This window comes from Mytilus edulis, chromosome 2 (assembly GCF_963676685.1).
Source record: "Mytilus edulis chromosome 2, xbMytEdul2.2, whole genome shotgun sequence".
Classification (NCBI taxonomy): Eukaryota; Metazoa; Mollusca; class Bivalvia; order Mytilida; family Mytilidae; genus Mytilus; species Mytilus edulis.
Genome location: NC_092345.1, coordinates 53,244,629 through 53,262,548, shown reverse-complemented (window position 1 = coordinate 53,262,548; position 17,920 = coordinate 53,244,629). Strand labels below are relative to the sequence as shown.

At 32.6% G+C, this 17,920-nt stretch overlaps 1 protein-coding gene across 1 annotated transcript; it reads right to left on the bottom strand.

Annotated features, from left to right (window-relative positions):
- Positions 1-709: 709 nt before the first annotated feature.
- On the bottom strand, positions 710-3,799 carry LOC139510912 (piggyBac transposable element-derived protein 4-like). Its single transcript, XM_071297461.1, has 5 exons — positions 2,965-3,799; positions 2,334-2,655; positions 1,694-1,875; positions 1,178-1,360; positions 710-894 (listed from the first exon to the last, which is right to left on the bottom strand). Exons 1-5 carry the CDS (start codon positions 3,797-3,799, stop codon positions 710-712), a joined length of 1,707 nt encoding a protein of 568 aa, XP_071153562.1.
- Positions 3,800-17,920: the final 14,121 nt, after the last annotated feature.

Here is a 17,920-nt window from a genome sequence, read left to right as displayed (position 1 = left end):
GCTCTTTATTTAAAACTCAAAAACCTATGTAAGCTATTTCATAAACATTTCATCTTCTATATTTTGTTATTTTTTATATCCCAAAGTCGTTGAATGCGTTACGTCATTGAATTAGGGAGCTACCATTTGATTTTTATGGGGGGGCTAGGATGAAATTTGAAAAAAATAGGCAGGACAGGAGTTTTGAGTAAAAAAAAAAGGCAGGATGAGAAACTTGTTAAAAAAAAAAGGCAGGATGACAATTTGTGTAAAAAAAGTCAGGATAAACTAGTAAAAAAAAAGGCAGGACCGAATAGAGTAAAAAATAAAAAGGCAGGCCAGAGATTACAACTAAAAAAAAAAGCAGGACACAATTTTTCATCCTAGCCCCCCCATAAAAATCAAATGGTAGCTCCCTTAATGAACGTCATAATATCTATAAATTGTAGTAGATTGCGTACTTTTTTGACGTTATCTTGTGTAATCCGACGTCTGTTGCTCTAACGTAATCCTATTAGTATATTGAGTTTCTTTCTCAAATAAATATAAGAACAAGAACACATTTTTTCCCTGATATAGTATATATAATATTTGTTTTAGAAATACAGATATTTTTTTAGTATGGGAGAAATGTATAATTTGTAATAAATCTGTCTCATTTGCCGTAATAATTAATACCAATCAATAAATGATACAAAAAGAAAACAAATTGTTATTATTTTTCATTTATTTATTCCTCGTTAATACCCCGTCGATGGGTTGCAAATTTTTGACATTTATGATAAATGCGGAAACAATATCCCAGACACAGTCCCACGTTACAATCCGGGCACCATGTACGGACACGTGACCTCTTTTCGTTCCTTCCTCCGAGTGTCTGTCTGGAACACACATGACATGGACGCCGTGATTTTCCTACAATAAATGAGGTTATCATTTTTTTAATTCAGTTATATATAAATAAAATGATACAATATAATCTATAATTTCTTTTGTAATTGAACAATAATATTGAGGCACTGTACATATAAATTAAGGCGTTTTTATCTTATTCTAAATCAATACTTTCTTTTTTAGATATCACATCATCTGTTTATTTATTTGGCCTTTGTAAATAAGGGACAGGCCAGTTTAAAACTATAGATACTTATTTTTATCTATTTTAGTTCTACTAAAATATATGTATGATCATAACTACCTGGCAAATTTTCAATGAAGTGTCTTTCAACAAGTCGTCGACTTCCATTGCATGGCCCTCGCGGAATATTCCTGTCAACTCTTAAATCTCCAATCAACTGGTGATAAATTTGGGAATGGAATTCCATCCTTGTCATCTTAGGGAGTAGTCGTCTGTTCCTCTGATACAATACATATGCGTTTCCTATGAAATTAAAAAAAAAGATGAACGAACAATTACTTCCCGGAGAAATGAAAACTTACTTTTTTTCGAAACGTTTTTTTTTATCAATTTTTTCTTTTTTTTTGTATACATAGATAACAATAAGTTTAAAACGTTAAATTGAAATGATTACAACTAAATTCATAACCTCATCAAACTTCAATTAACTTTATAGCTGTTAAATTTATTGATGTATAGATGCTGACGACCGAAAACCAAAGAAAATTAAAATAAACCAACGATGTCTGCATAAAAACGACTGGAGGAACTAATAACTACGCGTACTTAAAACATATTGCTAAATGGCACACCTACCTACTACTCTTAATATCATGTTTACCAACAACTTTTTCCACAGTTTCACAGATCTAAAGTCAGGGTCATACACTTGAATATGTTGGTCAGCAAGGTCAACACCACCCATTTTTCTGTTGTATATATCTACAACTTTTGGAACATGTCTCTCCACACCTCTGCTGTTTTCGGTTCTTTTTAAACTGTTGAAAACGGAATGGTGTTACTGATCTTGAAATGAGTATTTTTGGTAACATTTTTATTCTAAAGTATTTATATAATTAACTTATCTGAATGGATAACTGATTAATGGTTTGAAACATATTTGTTATGTTATGTATATATATACGAAATAACCTTTTTCTCACATTGTATACTTGTTAATTTAACCTACATTCATGACCTAATTGATTAATTTTAGGTAGCTGAAAATATTTCGATGACAGAAGAAAGTTTTGTTTTGTTTACTATGTTGACGGAATACCTGTGAATTTGTTGACGGAGGACCTAATGTGTTGACAGAAAGCCTGTTAATTTTTTGACGGTAGGCTGTTAATTTATTGACGGAATTGACCCAATTCAATGAACATGCGTGTTAACTGGCATACATACATATCAAAAATTTGTATTGTGTACATGAATTCAGAAGAAAATATGTTACCTAGGTCCTTCAAATGTTGATAAGAATGTGACTTCCTTCCTGTCTCCGTACTTCATGGCCATTATGGGTCCTTGTTGTCTTGCTACTCTTTCCCCTTTTGCAACTCTAGTTGTCTTAAAAGATCTAGGCATCCCTTTTCTGTGCACCCGGACAGTACCTGTGTTGTAAATATTGTGTGTATACAGATCCCGGCATAAAGTAGGACTGGTAAATGCGTTGTCTAGTACAAGATGATGGTTTTTACCGCGATGTTTGGAGGATAGGTCTGTGACTACAGTATATCCTAAACCATGTACAGCTCTGCGAACTCTTGCTTGTTTACCTGCAATGAGTTTAAAAATTAGCAATACAGCATTATTATTCATACAAAAATGGTTACTTCTACAAAAAAAATCTTTAAATACATAAACATTGGATTAAAATATGAATGGCCGCAATGACAAGTGACACAAGCTGACATATTAAGTCATTAATTTTTAACATAATATTTTGCAACTATTCGCTCAGAAACATTATAATTTAAGTTAGCACATAACTTATTTATGTGAGTAATTATAATTAAAGTCAAATTTACCAGACATTAATATACATGTATCTGTGGTTTAATTTAATATCTAGTATAAATACGTACCTGAATATAACATCACTTGACTAGTATAACCAGTGTCAGACTCGGCCAAAACGAACAGTTTTGCACCCCATCGATGCGATTTTTTTCCAGGCATGTACTGAACTAAGTTGTGTCTTCCTTTAAATCCAACCATGGACTCGTCTACTGTTAGATCTCTTGCAAGATTGTATTTTGTATGAAAAGTGTTATTCAAAATATCAAATATTGGCCTAATTTTGTGTCCTGGGTCATAACCTGGAGAACCCCTAGGAATAGCAGTTCTGTTATCATTGCAGTGTAGGAAACGTAAAATATTTTGAAATCTGTTTCTACTGAAAATCTGCGAAAATGATGGTGAGTGATATAGGTAAGTGTCTCCTGACTTATTCCAATAAGATTCGATGGTTGGTTTTTTTATCATCCCCATTGTCATCATCAGCCCAACAAATGCTCTCATTTCCGTACGGTCAGTTGGTATCCAGTGATGCATCCTAGAAAAAGTGGGTAAAGGCTGTTGGTTGGATTGAATAGTTTGTGTTGCATATCTATTTGTTTCAGATACCAAAATATCTATCACATTTGTATCGTTTTCATTATCTACTGTAAAGTAATCAAAATAATCAATTGGTCGGGCGGTGACAGCTGGGCGGTTTTGAGGTGCAGGTGCCTGTACAAAATCGTTTGGAATTACAGACATAACATAAGTCTCATCCGTCGGTACACATATCCATGGACCATGAGAAATGTCACCTGGCTCATCCATATCCTCGTCTGTCTCCATTCCACTTTCATTTTCACTGATATCCGATTCATCTCCGTCTTCATTGTAATCAATGTCATCATTTTGCTGAGACATCATTCCAGCTACAGTAGCTAAACGTATGTGACGTCACAAGGACCGGCTATAACGTCATCCGATATATGACGTCATGTCCACATGACGTAATATTGAAGGCCCCCCCCAAAAAACAATACACCGTATCATTTTTAATGTTTAATAAGAAATAAATACAGAAATAAACAGGTGCTTGTATAAAATAAAAGTATGGACATATGTGTCCCTCCGGCACTGCCGGTATGGACACATGTGTCCCTCCGGCAGCAAGAGGGTTAAATAAATAAATCAGGACAGCTGACAAAATACAAATAAAACAATTAACCTGTGTGTCAGTGAATTTTGCCAAACCCGGTATTAAATATTAATAACATATAAATAACGGTAACAACAATTTTAGTTAAGGACAAATTCCCGGACTCTAAATAACTTTCAAAGTAAGATCCTAGATTCCGTTATTTCCAAGTCGCGAACTTCATCGCTTAATGACTTAAAAATATAAGAATATAGGCAATAATTATCTACTAAAAATATTAACCTTATTTAAATTCTTTAACCAATATTTAAACCAATTTCCTAAAAAGGTGAGGAAATCAAAGTGTTACGTTCGAGCTCTGGGTAATCTAAAGTTTGCTTACCGTTTTGTTTTTCTTCCGTTGATTGACAACGTAATCACGCCCCATTTCCCGCTATGCAAATCATTTATGTGTCAGTGTTGTAAAATTAACGCTGCCTTTTCATACGAAATAAAGTGGAACTTGTGTGTATTCTTGAAACTTACTTTAAAAGGGATGTTTATAACTTTCGCGGAAATAATAGCCGTGAAGACAAAGTGAAATAATAATACCCTTATTTACGTTTCATCATAAGATATTACCTTTTAAACAATTCAGAAATAATCATATACAACCTTATAATGAACACATACATCTTAATAATAAAAAGTCAAGAGATTAATCTTTCCAAAGAACGATAATTCTAACTTTAAAGTAAGTTTCAAGAATACACATAAGTTCCACTTTATTTCGTTTATCATGTCAGTTAAAGAGAACCCGATAAATCTAGTTCAATTTATTACTATTATGTTAATTCCCAAAAAATGAAAAGGCTCGCGTTAATTTTACAACACTGCCCCCCTCTGAGAATATACTTTGTCCCCAAAATAACTATTTGGCTAAATATGTGCTCATCATCAAGACAAAATCAACAACAACAAAAAAAAAAAACAAAAAAAAAAAAACGAACAACATACAAATACAAAAACATATAAACTCTTTTCTGTCATATAACTTATTGGACTGAGGACTTCACCTCTTAGTAGACCAACTGTAATATTCAAAACAGTGGAATGGACTTCACCATTTAACTCCACTATAACATAAGAAAAATAAAGATCAAAACTGAGCTTTTAGTTATTCCAAACAATTTTAAGAATAAAAATTTATTTTTTATGTACAACCGAGGTCTTCACCTCTTATTGGTGAACACAAAAAGTCAACAAAGCAAAACAAATGTTTCTCATTCCTCTAAGGAAAAATAACCTGAAACAGCTTAAAGTAATTACAATACAAAACTTAATCATCAATTATATCATACTACAATATAAAATACAAATGTTATAGTAGTTACTTCACCAAACTCTTTATTATCTTTGGCTCCAAATTTTCCTTTGCTACTCTTCCTCTCCTCCAACCCTCTCTCTTCCTGTCTCTTTATACTTTTTTCTCCCTAACCTGGTCTTCCCACATTTCGTTAAAACCTTGAATGAACGGTTCGTTAATCTTCAATTGCCTTTTAAACTGCATAATTTCAAGGTCTTTTGTTGACAGCTTCCTTTCTAATCTTACTATATAGTCTGCCAAATTATTCATTTCTTTGTTGTTATTTCTTTAAATTTTCATGGTCCTCATATTTGAGTTGCAGTGGTTTGAACAACAACTTCATTATACACGGTATAATCCTCATTTAACTCTAACAAAACTGGTACTGTTGTGGATTCTGGATAAATTTATTTTTCCTTTTTTAAAGTTAAATCACAACTACAGTTTCTCCAAGTTACATTATAACATTCCCCTGCTGTTTGTAGATGGTCCTGTTTTTTTTTTACATTTTCTGTTTCTAATAGATGGTGTGGTCTAAAAGTGGCAATCTGTCTTTCATATTCTTTTAAGTTTGTGGCTCTGAATTGGCATAATTTGCAGAAAAACAGTACTTAACTGGTGGAGCATGCGTTAAAATGATGTGACGAATGGCGAAATTCATTTGACCTTCAAATTCACAATCATCCAAATTGCAGATGTAATCAGACATCATAAACTGTAAAAATATATATACATATATCTATAAAATTAATTCTGTTAACATCTCACTGACAACAAGGTCACTGGACCTTCCCCAAGATTGGTTATAAGTCTACAGGTTCTTCTTGATATTTACAATCCAAGCTGGAACATCTTCAGAAAAATAAGGTTTCAACTTATCATAATGTATAATTTCTGATTTTACACGACCTCTGATTTTATATAAAACAGAAATTACAAATGGACCTAACCATTTATCTGTTAATTTCTTGCAAAATTGGTTTAATCTATAAACTAAGGACCCATTACTATACTGATTCTGGGAAATTCGTGTGTCATAGTCTGGCTCTAAGATTTTCACGTGCAAGATGATATACCTCTTCAAGCTGTGATTGCAACTTTTCAACATAATTATAATTTGTGAACATACTTTGTTCAGGGAATGTGAAAATTATATGATTAGAAAGTATTACTTCTCTACCTAACATCATCATATTTGGAGTAAATCCAGTAGCGGGGTGTATAATACTTCTGTAAGCTAATTAAATAAAGGCAACAGTAGTATACCGCTGTTCAAGTATACGAAGTTGAAGAGCATTAATACATATTCCTCATCAATTTCACAAATAATCCACGATGGTCTTGAAGTATAAGGTGGCAATACACAGTTAGGAGTTCAGTTTCGCATTTTCGCCCCGGTGGATTTTCAAATATGAAAGTTATTGTGTAATTAAATTCATTTTTAGACAGCTGAGTACTAATTGAGCCTTCAAAGATGGTTTATAAGATCATCAAGATTATATTTTACATGTTTTATTGGCTATTTTCTGTTTGACTCTCGGCATTTTCATAACTAGACCAGCCATAGGTCCATAAATTAAAGTAATGTTTACAAACACTTTTTTTCTACACGAAGTTTTTGACGCAATTTTACAAAAAAAAAAAAATGAGATGAAAGACATATGATTTTCATTGGACTAACTGAAAGATATATGTAAACAGCTTCAGAAAAGGTATTACTTCAAGCGAATGAAATTCTACTTTTAGGCAAATTTTGGGGAAATATGTGACATCTTTTCCCCCCCTTTTTGCAATATTTTATAGCAAATAAATGCAGATTGTTGCCATGGATACACCCAAGAGAAACTATATTTTACCATTTTATATACTGGATATAAAATCTATGGAAGATTCTGATTACATTCATATGCACATATATGACACAGATAGTTAGCTTAATATTACAAGAAAGCAATGAAAAGGGGATGGTAAAATTTATGAGAGCAAATTTTGATATTTTTTCCTAACTGTTTATTGCTACCTAATAGTCTGGAAACTGATGTTGTTTATCATCGGAATAACGTGTTATAATTAATTCTTTAATTTGTCTTTATGAATATAACTTAAACAGTTTAGTCTGTTTTATTGATATTCATTTGACGTGGCTCAGTACTTGTACATCCCGTCAACGATCTTATGATGAATCGCGAATGTTGATGTTTCATGTTTGCTGATGTGCGTTGTCTAAATGCCAATCAATCCAGTCACGTCTAAGTCATTACAGCTGAACGAACGTGATATCTCCTTTACCCGCCATCTACGATGAGGGTTTACTGATAGATGGATCAACGACTTATTACTTTCGATGACAGAAACCAATCCAACGCTGTTCAGTAAACGTTTGTTTTCTACGTAAATAACCCGTCAGCATACACTCCAAAACCCAATTTGGATGGGGGAGTGTTATGCCGACTGACGTCCGCGAATTGTACCCTAGGTGTTTGATAATGGACCTCCATTTCACTGTCTTGCAACTTTGGTCCTGATAATGCTTTCTGTCATTGTGGTAATCGGGCTGCCAAGCTGACAAATCTTGCCCTGAAAGCAGCCGTTGTGAAGGCAGCCAACAACAACAAAATATTAAAAAAAAAACAAAAAGATCTATCTACGATGAGGGTTTACTAATAGATGGATCAACGACTTCCTACTTTCGATGACAAAAACCAATCCAACGCTGTTCGTTAAACGTTTGTTTTCTACGTAAATAACCCATCAGCATACACTCCAAAATCCATTTTGGATGGGAGAGTATTATGCCGATTAACGTCCGCGGGTTGTATCCTAGGTGTTTGATAATGGACCTCCATTTCACTGTCTTGCAACTTTGGTCCTGATAATGCTTTATATCATTGCATGTGGTAAGCGGACTGCAAAGCTGACAAATCTGGCCCTGAAAGCAGCCGTTGTGAAGGCAGCAAACAACAACAAAATATTAAAAAAAAAACCAAAAGATCTCTCCAAAACCAAAATGGCGGCCGTCTTGTTCCAACTTTTCATCGTCACGCATCAAAAATGTAAAGGCCTTCGGGCACCGAGCCTCCCGGGCCGTAAAGCCAGTCAAGGTCGTTAAACACTTCCATCACGTCCAATTGCCTTTTTATGTTTCTTTGATAGATATATGACGTGGCTCTATACTTTATATATATCCCGTTATTGTACTTAGTAAATTAGTGTATCCATGTCTTAAATTTTTGTTGATATGCTTGGTCTTTATGCCATTTTGTGCTTCTTTGTTGCATATTTGTTTGTTTATATAGAGATGAAGATTATAACACAATGTTGACTTTTGTACCCCCATTTTTGACATTTTTACCTATTATGTCTGTTTGTTTGTCATTATAATGGAATTTGATACAGGTTAAGGCAGCTTTATAAGTTAGGGGACGACCATTTGATATTCTGGGGGGGGGGGGGGGGGGGGTGAGGATTTTGAAAATTAATAACTCAGTCTTGATAATCACAAAAGTAAATGGTTTGTTCTGTGGTAGTTTGAAAATAAACTACATGACTTGCAATGTATTGAAAATAAATAACTCAGCAGGTCTAATCGAAAGTATGAGTTGGCACCAGATTCTTCATTAATTCATCTTTTTATCCCAAAAAAATCGGGAAACACTTCCCATTTTTTTAAATAATAAAAGTATAAATATTATTTAAATATACTTGAAATGTCTGAAAATTGGTTTCATTTAACTTGAGGTATATTGTCTCAGGAAACCTTACCTTAGTTTTATTTTAACAGGGCCGTAACTACATTGAGGCAAATGCCTCATGTAGGAAATTTCAAAACCAAACGCTTGTCTCTATATCAAATTGTGTTCACGGCGAGTGCCTTGCAAGAAGCAAGTTCTGTTTTCCCTCAGACGTACCCCTGATTTTTCGGCATCAATATTTATTTGTCTGTTGTTCATTGATTGCCCTTCTGTATTCTGTAAGTGTTGCATTCCTTTTGTAATCTAGTAATTTTGTTATGAGCTTGATCATTAGTTTAAAAAAACACAGCAGCAACAGACTTAACTATGTGAATTCCATTTTTGCTTTATCATGCACATTGGTATTTAGATGTTGTACCTAGAAACTGAAGTCTTACACTGAATTTATACATTTTGCTTTGAGACCAAAATATTGTCAAAAATTATTAAAACAAAACTTGCATTTTCAGATTATTGAAGGGTCTTCGGAACACCAAGAAAGCATGATTTTGCCTCATTTGTGCTATAGATTCTTGGGCCTTCAGTGGCTCCAAAACCCTTCAAATTTTTTTTTAGATTCTTGGGCCTTTAGTGGCTCCAAAACCCTTCAAATTTTTTTTTAAAGAGCCTAGATACAACCTTTATTACTATGTATGTATGCAATACATATATAATTAGTTCGGGATATAAAAGATTCATTTCTCCAGAAGATGATGATTAAGTAATATTTATAATAAACAAATCATTTGAAAATTGTATGTTTTCGAATATCATAAATATAGTTGTGAAAATGAATAATCAGTACCTTGCTTTAATAAAAATGAAAAATCTTGCTTAAATAATGCAGAAAATGACTAATAGTCCTCATAGTTTATTACAAAAATAAATAACCGATCAAAAACAAATCCCTCCAGAATCTAGTCAACCCAACTGGTTCAATTTGTTAGCAACATTGTAGTTTATAGATGTTATAGTGTACATATAAAATTTTGAGATACTCAATTACTCAAATATCATTTTTTTAACTGTTTTATATTTTTGACCAAACATGTATTTGAAGTCTGAGTTTATTGAGTGTATATACCTGTATTTTTCACTTACATATATAATTATCATTATGCTAAATCTAGCCTGCTGGAATATCAATGGGTTTCGTATTGAAAAATTAAATGATATTGTAGAAGATAACAAATATGATATCTTTAGTATTGTAGAATCTTGGACATCTGGGGAGTCAAACATTTCTCTGCCTGGCTACTCACATATTACAGTTCATGCAACTAAAGCTAAGGGTAAGAGAGGTAGACGATCAGGCGGAATTATAGTATATTATAAAAAAGAGCTTTCAACTTTAAATATCATAGATAAAGTTATATCTACTAAAGACTATATATGGATAAAATTAAATAAAACTCAACTGGGTTTACCCCATGACATTTATATTTGCACTGTTTATATTAAACCAAGAATGACTTCAGTTTCCCCTGATCATGATTCATTATTTGAAAATTTGAAAAACTCTATAGACAACTTCTCCCAAAAAGGGAAAGTTATTTTAATGGGAGATTTTAATGCCCGGACTGGAGATGTTATTTGATTATATCGAACTAGACCATATTTCACATATAGATAATAATTATCTTCCAACAAACTACTCTGTAGATGACCCATTAACCATAAGACAAAACATGGATACAACTGTAAATGAACAAGGCAAAAATATTATTGATCTTTGTATTGAGTCAAAAATGAGAATTCTTAATGGCAGAGCGATGGGTGACTCCCTAGGTAAATTCACCTATTTTTGTCCAAATGGTAGAAGTAATATAGATTATGTTATTGTCAGTGAAGACATTGTAAATAGTTTTCCTTTTCTACATGTACTTCCCCCTAATGAACTATCAGATCATTGCATTGTATGGTTTAGTCTGAAAACTTTAAATAATCTAAACAATAACTCCAAACAAGATTACAATTTTACTTTTCCAATCCCAGGAAAATTTTGTGTTGAAAATGGAAAAAATGAATACAATATTGCATATCTCTGCTAGAAAATGATGAAGAGAAAGATATTCAATCATTTCTCCTCCAAGTCAATGATCCAGAAAAAGATATTAATACATTAACTGAACATTTAACTAATATCATGATTAAAGCTGCAAAGAAATCATATAATTTCAAATTATTTAAAAAGAAGAAAAAGAAGCATGACTGGTATAATGGTAATTGCTTCATTATGAAAAAAGAACTTCGCAATTTAGGCAAGAAAATGCAGCAGTATCCAAATAATGCACATATACGAAGTAATTTTCATAGACTTCGCAAATAATCTGAGACACTATATAGTGTTATAGTAGTCTCAGAAAGAATATAACAAATCTTTGAAATTAGCAAGACAAAAGTTTGTCAATGATTTATGATTTGACAAAACTTGATACTCTACATGAAAATAATCCCAAATTGTTTTGGGAAACTATTGATAAATTAAAAAATAAAACTGTAAAAACTAATCCAATTAGTATCTCTGATTGGCACAAATATATGAATGATTTATATGCAGCAGATAAACATGAAAATCCCAATTTTATACCTACAGCTCAAGATTTTTCAGATACAGGCCCTCTAGATTTTCCCTTTACTTGTGGAGAGGTCCGTAAAAGTATTCATAAGTTAAAAAACAATAAACAACCAGGCATTGATATGATTCCTAACGAATTTATAAAATATGGTAAAAATAAGTTATTACCTTCCTTTGTCAATTTATTTAATAGGATTTTGTCATCGGGTGTATTTCCAGATTGCTGGAATATCTCATGTACCACATTTATACATAAGAATGGTGATATCAATTGTTGTGATAATTACAGATACCTAGGTCTTACAAGCTGCTTCGGAAAACTTTTCACTTTTTTATTACAAACTAGACTTAATGGATACCTAGATGATCATAATCTATATAACAAATTTCAAGCCGGATTCAGACCAGATTACCGTACAACTGATCACATATTTACAATAAAGACAATACTGAACAAATATATCTTTATAAACAAAAAACAGATATATGCCTGTTTTGTAGATTTTTCCAAGGCATTTGATTCAATTTGACATGATGGGTTATTTGAAAAACTTTTAAAACTGGGAGTCAAAGGACATTTTTTCCAATTACTTCACCATATGTATAATAATGCAAAATTTGTTGTAAAAAAAGATAACACTATTACTGAGCCATCTAAATTAGGAAAAGGTGTGCGACAAGGCGATGGCTTAAGCCCCCTCTTATTTAATATATATGTATGTAAATGACATTGATTCAATTTTCCCCCAAGAATCATGTGTTCCGGTGCAGCTTATAGACACTAGAATGAATTGCTTATTATATGCTGATGAATTACTATTACTATCTGAAAACAAAGAAGGTCTTCAAGCCTGTTTAAATTCTCTAAACACATACTGTGATAGATGGAAGCTGAATGTCAATTTAAATAAAACAAAAATTATGATCTTCAGTAAAGGTAAAAAAGATTTCAAAAAAATTATTTTTTTTTATAATAACAAAGAAATTGAAATTGTTGAGAAATATAATTATCTGGGTATTATCATTTACTTTAATGGAAATTTTAAACATGCTGCAGAACACTTATACAAACAAAGCCTAAAGGCATTTTTTTCTCTGCATTCTAAGACATTTGGATTCAATACTATAGATCATAAACTAAAATTTAAACTATTTGATACTCTTATAAAACCCATAAGTACTTATGGATCTGAAATATGGATTAGTGACTACAATATAAAAGACTCAAATATTGATAAATTACCTTTTGAAAAAAATCATAATAAATTTTGTAAAAATATTTTAAGAGTTCACAAGAGAAGTTCAAATATGGCAGTGAAGTGTGAATTAGGAAGACAACCTACTTTGAATCATATACTAATCCTAGCCCTTAAATATTATGATCGACTTAAACAGCTTCCATCTGACAGATTGCTTAGTGAAACATATAAATTAGATCATTCATTATATACTGATGGACACAGATCTTGGCACAAATTTATCTCGAACTCTATTGAAAAATACAATTTAACAGACAATAATCTCAATTTAAAGAACTTGAAGGAAAATATTAATAACCAACATTCTAATAACACTTTGCATAATCTAGAAAAATTACGTTCTATTGAACAAGACAATAAAAGAGGGACGAAAGATACCAAAGGGACAGTCAAACTCATAAATCTAAAACAAACTGACAACGCCATGGCTAAAAATGAAAAGACAAACAACAACACACACGACACAACATAGAAAACTAAAGAATAAACAACACGAACCCCACCAAAAAACTAGGGGTGATCTCAGGTGCTCCGGAAGGGTAGGCAGATCCTGCTCCACATGCGGCACCCGTCGTGTTGCTTATGTGATAACAAATCCGGTAAATAGTCTTAATTCGGTAGGTCACATTCAGGAAAGGGAAGGGGATTGTAGTTACGACATAAGGAACATATCCGATATCATTTGTGATACGGTTATTCCATAACGGTCAACCAACTCGTGATGGCGTCCGTAAAATTTACGAAGGGATGATTTCAACTTCACCATTTGGAACTCTTGGTTTAATAGCTTCCTTGTGAGCAGCAACCCTCTATCAAGAAAATCATGATAGGAAATGCAAGCACGGGAATATCGTATCAATTGGGAGATATATACCCCGTATGCAGGTGCTGCTGGAATGTTGCTACTTAGAAATGGAAAGTTCACAATTGGAAAGCTGAAATCATCTATTTTGTCGTAAAGTTTTGTTTTCAACCGACCCTCATTGTCAATTTCTAGATGTTAGTCAAGATATGAGGCCGACTTAATTGTATCTGTAGTATCCGTTATCTCTAGCTCGATTGGATAGATGCGTTCCACATAGTCACCAAATTTTGAATTATTTAGTGAAAGAACATCATCTATAAATAAATTACATTTCTATGCCAATATTTATTCAGAAGAATTTAAATTGCAAAATTATCTATCTTATAAATGTTCTCCTAATATAACAAGAAATCTTATAAAATTAAGAATTAGTTCCCACCCTCTTTTGATTGAAAAGGGTAGATATTTCAGACCAAAAATTAAGAGAGAAAACAGAATATGCTTGAACTGCAATCAAATAGAGGATGAAAAACATTTCCTTATTTATTGCAAAAATTTGAAAATTATAGAAAACAACTATTTAATAAACTAAATTTTAATTCACAAGATCTGTGCCCTGAAAAAGTTATGAAAACCATTATTAGTTTACTTAACCCACAAAATATTGATGATACAAAAAATATATGCCATTACATACAATTATGCTTTGAATCTTTGTAATTTTATTCATTTAACCTTGATTTGATATTTTGTCATACATAATATATATTTATTTATGTGATGTAATATCATGTTAATGCGGGGGAAGACATCATTATACTTGTATTGATTTTCCTGATTTAATAAAAACTTGAAACTTGTTGTTAACAGTTCTTTTGATATGTTTGAGCTTTTGATTTTGCTATTTGATTCTAAAGGGTCTTGCCTTATCGAATTTTCCTCGGGAGTTCAACAACATTGTGCAATTTGACCCGATATTAAATTTGGTATAAAACAATACATTTTCTTATTTGTTTTCATACTTGGGATTCAACTGAAGCCAGATGATATTTTGATGCATCATATAGCGGCTGCCAGTAGATGCAGAGTTGTTTCGTAAGTTCAGTGTTTTGAGATGCATAAAATAAACACTAGTTCGTTTAAAAGAAACCACGAGCATGGAAGTCTATAAAGATAATATTTAACGTACTAACTCTTATACATTGTGTCTCGTATATAATCGGTTTTGCTAAATAAAAAAAATCTTTTTGGAAAATGAAATCAATAAGTCTGCGTTTTCTGTTATTTTTTAAAATGTAAGCAAAACAACATGAGATTTCAACTAAGCAAAAATAAAACTACTAAACTGCCTTAATTGAGGGGCGTGAAATGGGGGATCTGCAAGTAAGAACGCGAAGTAACTGCCATTGTATGATGAACGAACAATTAAAAATGTCTTGCACGTTGATCTTTTTTACCGATTTAACGAAACATGGTGAATAACGAACATTTTTCACGGTTGCACGTGAAATGAAAATGGGAAATGGTTATCAAAGGTTCCAGGATTATAATTTATGACGCCAGACGCGCGTTTCGTCTAAATAAGACTCATCAGGACGGACGCTCAGATAAAAATATTAGTAAAGCCAAACAAGTACAAAGTCGAAGAGCATTGAGGACCCTAAATTCCAAAAAACGTTGCACGAAAATAACCCTATACCCCCATTTAATTAAATGTGCAGGATATATAAATACGCAGCCACGACAGTTTTGAATAAGGACTTTAAATCCGATGCATTGTTTAGGAAGGACGCATTTCCGTCTGGCGTCAATAAACTCTTAGAACAATTAATTGAGAGTAAAAACAATAAATATTCACTAAGTCCATAGGTGAATTATACCCCCGCTTCATATAAAAAGTAGGGAACACTTTTACCTCTCTGTCCATCAATCCATCCGTTTCATTAATATTGCTAAGTCGCATCTTTCTCTGAAAGTCGGGGCTTATACAAGTAAGCTATACCGTGTGATGTGTTTTCAGATTTTTCACTCAACAACTTCCTGATTACCGAACACTTGTATCATTTAACACATGGTAGCCCAGTTGAAATTTTCCGTGACATTTTTCTCAGAACAATACTGGGATTTCTAAAATTTGGTTTCAGGGTTTATATGTGATAGCTACACCGTGTGATACTTTTTCAGATTCATCAATAAATAACTTCCTGTTTACCGAACACTTGTGTATATATTGTTATATTGTTCTTTTATTTGTATTTGTTTTATTATATTAATATTGTACTGTTTGGTCGATTTCGGTGAAATCCATTTGACGTGGCGCGGTACTTATACATCCTTTAGGGGGTAATACCACCATTGATTTTCCCCTATTAGTCTTTGTTAAATTTGCACTTTTCAAAAAAATCTGTAGAATTTATCTTTGTTTCAAATAAAAAAATACTTTGCATGAGTAAAGTTTTATCCTGTCCAGTACTATGAAAAAAATTTCACATAACATTTCATTGCATATAAGAAAAAAACCATCACTGGAAGTTAACCAATCGAATTTCTCCCCTTATTTTATCTGTGTACAAGGTTTAGTCACCATGTAACCTCAAAATTCAAAAATATTCTATAGAAATCCCAAATAAAAAATAATGGTGCTTTGAAATACCCAAGACATATGTTTATGACACAGGAATCTTTTACTGCAATGAAATGTAGGATAAATTACCTACAACTGTCAAATTCAAGAGAATATTTCTTTTCGACCTATTTTCGTATACAACCGGATGTGACGTACCATGATTTGGTGGTATTACACCTTTATTTCATTCCTTTATAGGTTGATTTAAAATACACATTTAAGAAAGCTATGCATGTGGTTGTTAAATTTGATAGATGCTCATGTGTGTTAAATATTTATTTGTTTTTGTTCTAATTGAGATTGTGACACTGTGATGAAAGAGGGACGAAAGATACCAGAGGGACAGTCAAATTCATAAAATCGAAAATAAACGGATAACGCCATTGCTACACATCGTTGCAAATATAATGGAATTTGATGCGACTGTCATACAAGCGAGAGGTTTAGCGCACAAAAACTAGGTTAAATCAACTATTTTCAACATTTGAAAATGACTGTATTAAGTTTGCCTTTTTGATTAAGGACTTTCCGTTTTGAATATACCTCGAAAAAGTTTCAGTTTTTCGTGATTTTACTGTTTTGCAAGATTTTCAAATGATAGCCTAGATGATTTTTTTTTGTCACATTTTCTCAGCAACTATTATACAATGATTTCTGAAAATAAGTTTCACAGTTTATATAAGTCAGTTTCCCGGTGTGATGCCTTTTCAGATTCGTCACTTCTAACAACTTCCTGTTTACCGAACACTTGCATATTTTTACACTTTTAAAAATATCCGGAGTTACGGCGGTAGCTCGCAGATTAGTTTAAAGTGTGTCACTGAATTCGAGTTTTTCATATCATTCAACCCGTTTAAGTGTTGAATAATAACAACCAAATTTAAAGACATAAAATTTCGTTGGGGTTACAAACTTCAGAATTTCCGTACAACGGTTATAAAAATGGTGAAGTAGGGCAGCAAACTCCGTACAGTGATCGTTTCCGTTCCGGAACCTTTTTCCTTTACTCCATCAATCACTGCCACCGGCTTTCTAAATTCGTTCCAAATTTTGGAACGATTATCTACGCAATAAATTTCCTCAGAACCATTAGTTACCGGTTTGAAAATTTCTTTTTAATTTCTTCCCAAAATTTAAACAACTTTTCCTAAATATACAAAATGAGCATTAAATTAACGCTCAACGACAGGACTTTATTTTTGTGTGTATTTTCTTCAGCGTTATCTTCCTGAAGCCCGCCATATCATAATAATGGACAGAGAGGAGATAAGTGTGATTGTAAAAAGTGTTTTTGGTGTCCGTCCGAAAGACAAACAAGAGGAGGCACTGGAGCATTTGATGAAGGGAGGATCGGGAGATTTATTGTTAAATTTACCCGTTGGATATGGGAAAAGTTTGGTGTACCAAGCCTTCCCATTTCTCCAAGATTCATCATCCTCTTTGGTCATTGCACCGCTCAACATTATTCAGACTGAACAGCTAGCAAGCTTAAACTTACGGTAACAGTGTCCTATATCAGCTACATTTTTCTTGTTGACAGTC